The 6,000-nt window shown below is 48.6% G+C and overlaps 1 protein-coding gene across 1 annotated transcript in view; it reads right to left on the bottom strand.

The window, feature by feature from the left end:
- Positions 1-1,074: 1,074 nt before the first annotated feature.
- Positions 1,075-6,000, bottom strand: part of LOC101284819 (speedy protein E4-like) — a 37,379-nt gene continuing 32,453 nt past the window's right edge. The window contains exons 3-7 of the mRNA XM_049699411.1: positions 5,575-5,633; positions 5,007-5,092; positions 3,312-3,480; positions 3,048-3,152; positions 1,075-1,200 (exon numbers count right to left, since the gene is read on the bottom strand). Of these exons, the coding sequence (XP_049555368.1) occupies positions 1,075-1,200; positions 3,048-3,152; positions 3,312-3,480; positions 5,007-5,092; positions 5,575-5,633 (545 nt within the window). The remainder of the gene's footprint in view (positions 1,201-3,047; positions 3,153-3,311; positions 3,481-5,006; positions 5,093-5,574; positions 5,634-6,000) is intronic.

The following is a 6,000-nucleotide window of genomic DNA, read 5'->3' as shown; positions in this document are numbered from 1 at the left end:
GCTCTTGTCCCTGTATAGTCCTCAAGCAAAACCTCAGGAGGGGAGAGTTGGTTCATCGGGACATGAGCCCATCATCTCCCCTGGACTGCCGGCTTCCTCAATAAAGCTATCTTTCCTTTTACCCAACACTTGTCTCTCAGTATTGGAGTCCTGAATGATGCAAGATGTGCCTCATCTTCTGTAGTTTTCTCTGCATGAAAAGGATTATTTTTCAGAGTTAAGAAATGTGGTTGGATAATCACAACACCATCAAGCAACACCTCGTTGGACAGCAAAGAGGCGAAGCCGACTGGTAATGACCACACACGTCATGACTGTGGGAAGACTTTCATCTTTATTGTATTTTCCCAAAAGCTGCATTGCACGGTGCTCTTTAATAATCTAAAATAACGTACAAACATGTTGAGACAAGTTAAAAAATTACGACTGAATTCCCACAATTCAATAATGAGAACTAAAAAAATAAAATTTATGCTTACAAGATGTGGGAGGAAATACCCACCTAGCTGTAAGTAGAATGGGAATATTATGTAATATATAAAGTGTATATTATGTAATAGATACAAATAAAAATCTCTCTTGAAAATGTGAGTAAAACTGTATATATGTGTAAATATACAACAGCTGTAATACTCATCAGAAAAGTTTGTAGGAACAAGGTGTTTCAAAATGAAGACTATTTCAAAATAAATATTTAAAACTATTTAAAATAAATATATAAATATAAAAATACAATAACTTTATAGGTGACATTTTCAAAATAAGCCTGTGAAAGTTAAGTCATCAGTCACGACCCTATGGCTCTCATTATATATTTTAAACTTTTTCTCTCCTATTCTGAGTCCCTACACTCCACCTTCAAATGCCTCTAGACCGGGGCAAACAAGTGTATAAAAAATGTGACCTCCAATGGGACCTCAGGGGAGATTTGAATGAAATGATCTGAAAATTGGGGTGGTGACTTCCAAAAGGATGGCATCTGAGAAAACCCTGTTTTCTTATTGTCCTGCCACAGACTCCTAGAAGCATGCCCCGCTCCTAGGAGTATGATATGAAGACTCTTCTCAGCTCATTCTAGAAGGTGCTGGGTTCTTCGCGATTATCTGCACAAGAGGCTTTCTCCCTTCCTTCCTCACAGCTGTCATCACTGTCTGGAGTGCCCTCGTGTTGAACATCCTCATCTCTCCTGGGCTCTGTGATCTGGAAGTAAGAGAAAGAGCGAGGATGTCAGATTGCAAAGTGGCAACTGTGCAGATATAAAGGTTTTCACATGCTTAGTCCATTCTAAGCAAAACTGAGACTCCTTTATGATTGCAGTTTTATCTCAAATTCTCCATTCTGAACCCCAGTCCTGAGCCATTCATTATTTTCAAGTGTGATTCTTGGACTCTGGTGACCCTGACTCCAAAAACTACTGAATACACCTAAGGTCAGGCCCAGTAATCTGCTTTATAGCGAAGACCCCAGGTGATTCTGCGCAGGGAGCTGGCATTTGGAGAAATGCTGCTTTAGTCTCAACTCACCTTGGTCCTCTGGCACCACTTCAGTTCTGAACTTGGCACCACACTATAGACGTGACTGACAAGTCAGCATCGTGGACCAGGAGACCTGATGCCGGATGCCTAACCCTGACGCTAACCCTGCATCCTAATGTCTATTTTATTATTAATTTTTCATTTATTTACTTATTTCCTTTATTTTATTTTTGGCTGCATTGGGTCTTCGTTGCTGCGCGTGGGCTCTCTCTAGTTGTGGTGAGCAAGGAGTACTCTCCGTTGCTTCTCATGATGTTGGCTTCTCTTGTTGCGGAGCATGGGCTCTCGGCGCACAGGCTGAGTAGTTGTGGCTTGCGGGCTGTAGAATGCAGGCTCAGTAGTTGTGGCTCGTGGGCTCTAGAGCTCAGGTGCAGTAGTTGTGGCGCACGGGCTTAGTTGCTCCGCGGCATGTGGGGTCTTCCCGGACCAGGGCTCGAACCCGTGTGCCCTGCATTGGCAGGCGGATTCTTAACCACTCTGCCACCAGGGAAGTCCCTGGATCCTAATGTTTAAATAATACTCAGTCCTCAACTTGGTTAGTGTTACGGGCTGAATGTTTGTGTCCCCCAAAATTCTTAGGTTGAAATCTTAAAATCTTAACCGCTAAGGTGCTGGTATTAGGAGGTGGGGTCTTTGGGAGGTTATTAGGTCATGGGGTAGAGCCCACATGAATGAGATTATTGGCCTTGTAGAAGAGACTGTGGAGGGTTGTTTATGAGCCACGCGGTCTGTAGTAGGTAGGGCAGGTCGAATGGACTAAGACGGCTAGTTTGCAAGATTTAAACCAAATGTGTGCTCAGTCCTCTGCCCACATCTAGAACTCTGATGTGTCAATTGTAATAAGCCATGCTGAAGATGGCATTCCTTAACCTTCACTCGTTGTGATAAACCCCCTTGACCGTCAACTTGAGGGGGAAAAGGTGAATTGTCCAAGAGGAATCATTGGTCCAGAAGTGGTGAGTCAGGGGAAATAAAGAGTCCCAGGTCATCTGGCCATAAGCAATTTGAAAGTAAATTTGGATGAAAATAAAGCCAGTCCTAATTCATCTTCTCTTATTGAACGTGTGGGCTGTTGTATGTAATATCCTGTTATAAGACATTTACTTTGTTGTAGGTAAATGCTAGAACCCATATCCCTGAGGGATGTAAGGCCAAAAATGAATGAAAAAGAGAAACTGGAAACACAGTATATGGAAGAAAATCACCATCTCGTCAAAGCTGTTACTTGGACCCAGTTGCTTTGGGTGAAATGACTTCAGTGAGACCCATGCGTCTGGGACAAACTGGTTTCCCCGAGGTCTGGTGCCCACAGGCCCCGCGGTGCTGCTGTCTGTGTGTGGCTGTCAGTCCATGGCTGGGCGCTGAGTCGGCGTGTGGCTGTGTGCCCGGCTGGCCCCCTTCACAGCGTGAGAGGTGATGTGGGTCCAGCAGTGGGATTCCTCCGATTTCCTCAGTAGACAACACGTCATTCCGCCCTCACCTTTGCGCACGCACGCACGCACGCAGACCTACCTTTGGGCAGGCCGATGACTTGAGGCCTGCGTGCTCCTGGGGCCCCTGGGGCAAGAGGGCGCGATCTCTTCCCCACACCCAGAGCTCTGGATCAAAAGCCTGGATCTGGAAAGAAAAACAGCCCCTGGCAATGAGGATGCCGCTGCCTCCCGTTGCCCAGCCTCTGGTTCTTTCTCGTCCATCTCCAAGTCCCAAACCGAGTTCCCCGTGATCCCCCCTCCTCTCCGGCCCTCCCTCTCCCCGAGACCGCCACAGCCCACCCACCTGCTCGCACTCTTCCCGAGTGACCCTCGTCTTCCAGCCCATGGAACGGATGAACTGGGAACGCAGTTTGTGGAACAAGGGACGCTGGGAGCGGTTCTTTCCATAGAGGAACGAAAAGATGGCCTGTTTGGGGGCCTGGTTGTCCTCTTCCATGTCGCTGGCCACATAGCTGGGGAAAGACATCAGGTCGCTGTCATCAGGACAGGAAGGGCCTCCGCTTGAGAACAGCTTCCCAGGAAAGAGGCAGGCTGAACATCCTCACGCGACCCACCCAGCCCTGCCCGGCGTCACCGTCACCGAGAGCCGCCCAGTCATCAAGGAGGCACTGCCAGGCAGGACCTTCGGAAGGGTGCCTCTCACACCTTGAGGATGAGGACAAAATCCAAACCCCGTTCCCTTCAACTTGTTTTATGTGCACACACGTCTCTCCCTATGTTGTAGGTACAGGTACAGTTCCTGAGGGCAGGAGCTGATCTGATCTGTTTCTGCATTCATCCCTCTCCTACCAAATGACACATTTAGGGCTTGGTTCATATCGATGCATGAATTCAACAGCCTTTTGTGAATCTCTGTTCCCATCACCTCATATTCCGCGGCATGTAGGGTGTACTTTATAAGGTTTCATTAGATGAATGAATGAATGAACATTTAATCTCATAGCGAAATGCAATAGTGATTACCTCGAAGACTCACAATAACGAACATTTGCAAAATGAAAAGAATTGTGCTGAGCGTTTTGGGAATGCATTGAGATTTTGACAAGACCTGCTTTCCACATTGTGTCCAGTCTAATGGGACTGGGGAAGGGGAAGGGGGGAGATAAGAAATGACTATAAGGCAAAGCATCACATTATAATACGATTTTAACTCAAGTGGCTCCGGGATGCAGAATTTGGGGAGATCAGGCATCGTGAAGGTTTTGGTGTTTGAACCCACTTTAAGGATAGGGTCATTTTCTTCAGATAAATGTGTGGGAAAGATACCTGGACAGAAAGCCCAATAGAAACTTAGAGGGCAGGGTATTTGGAAGGAACGGTGGAACACAGGAATAAAGTGTCAGGACAGTGTGATGGAGATTGCAGAGAGAGTTGAATTCCAACCCAGAACTCTGGCCTTGAATTGGCACGGCATTAGCCGATGAAATTGTGTGAAGCGGTCAGACCTGTGTTTTGGGAGGATATTCAGGCAAATAGAGCCGACTGGCTTGGGAGACTTGGAAGAAACGTCAGTGGGGAGCATATTACACCAGATCCGCGCTATGTGATAAGGGCCCCCCGATTGTGGCATTTGTCGTGGGAACGCAGAAACGGAAGATAATCACACTTGGTGCTGATGTGGGAAGACCCGAGACTGGAAAATCAGAACCGGAAACGTCTCAAGTCTGTTTACTCGGGGGCAGGATGGTGTCAGTTCTTTCTTCCTCTCCTCTTAGGAAGGTTTTGTGTTTTGCTTTGTTTCGTTCAGTGTTTTAATTGACATTAGGGTAGCTTGTTTTGACAATGAATGGTATAAAAAACACAACTTTGTTTGAAAAAGAAACCACTGTACCGTAATCCTGTCATTTTCACACCAGAGTAAACAGTACAAAGGGGTTTAAAAAAATAGATGAAAGGTCAGAGCCCCCCCGCCCCCGTCTCTCTCTCCGCCCTCCCAGGGTGTTGAATATTGATGGCGGGGATGGAGCAAGGTACTCACAGAGCTATGAAGAAATGGATTCTCTGGAATTGCCAGGAGAAGAGCCCGGCCCGGCTAAAATAAGCTATCACCATCGACAGGAGATACTGATGGAAAGAGGGAAAAGAACGTAGGAGAGAGGTCACCTCCTGGAAGAGGAGAAAGAGTGGGAGGGAGAAGGGAGCAGGGGACGAGGATGGGTGGTGCCACTTGGAGAGGAGACCCCCGTGTTGGGTGAGCCTGATCATTTGGGGAAGGGGGGAGGACAGAAGGTCAGAGTTGGCGACACTCCAAGGATGGGAGGCTGTGGGCTTGAGGGCGTGGACTTAGGGCCACTGGCACTGGATCGTGTTTGGTGAACCGGAGCCAAGGCGAGTCCCCAGGAGCTGAGAGGAGAGGGGACTTCGGCAGCAACCACCAAAGGGGACACCTGGGGCTCAGATCCCAGAGGGGCCCTCGAGGCCCCTGGAGGGCAGTGTTGACAAGGCATCAGGTTGGGAGGGGAGTGGAAACGTGGGTGTAGGAAGCACCCCGTGCGCCCACCCAGGACAGGCGCTGGAGCTGGAATCCATCTCAGCGGGTGGTTTACCTTGTCAGATACTTCCAGCCTTTTGTCCCAGGCAAGGAATTTCTTAACGACGGGATCCTCTGTGAAAAGAGGGCAGATGTTGCCAGTGGGTACAGGGCTGTCGTGGGAGCCTTGCAGAGCCAAGAGGGAGAACCACGCCCCCCCCCCCCCGGGAAATGCCAAGTTGTGGCCCAGGGTGAAGCTGACGGGAAGAGGGGATTGAAGACCATTCACTGTGGGAGGAAAGGGGGTGACTCCCCTTCTAGGGGGGCCGAGTGACAGGGAGTGATGCCCCTTCATCGTGCATTCACGTATCACTGCAGAGGGCATCGAGTTACTCTCAGCCAGTTTCTCAATTGACAGTCTCGTTGGGGCGAAGATGGACTGTCAGCCCCCTCCCGCCCGCCCCACACCAGTAAGATTCAAAAGGCCAGTACGAGCTAGAGT

Source organism: Orcinus orca, chromosome 16 (genome assembly GCF_937001465.1).
Source record: "Orcinus orca chromosome 16, mOrcOrc1.1, whole genome shotgun sequence".
NCBI classification, from domain to species: Eukaryota; Metazoa; Chordata; class Mammalia; order Artiodactyla; family Delphinidae; genus Orcinus; species Orcinus orca.
Note: the sequence above shows the minus strand (reverse complement) of the source record. Positions and strands in the feature narration are given on the sequence as shown.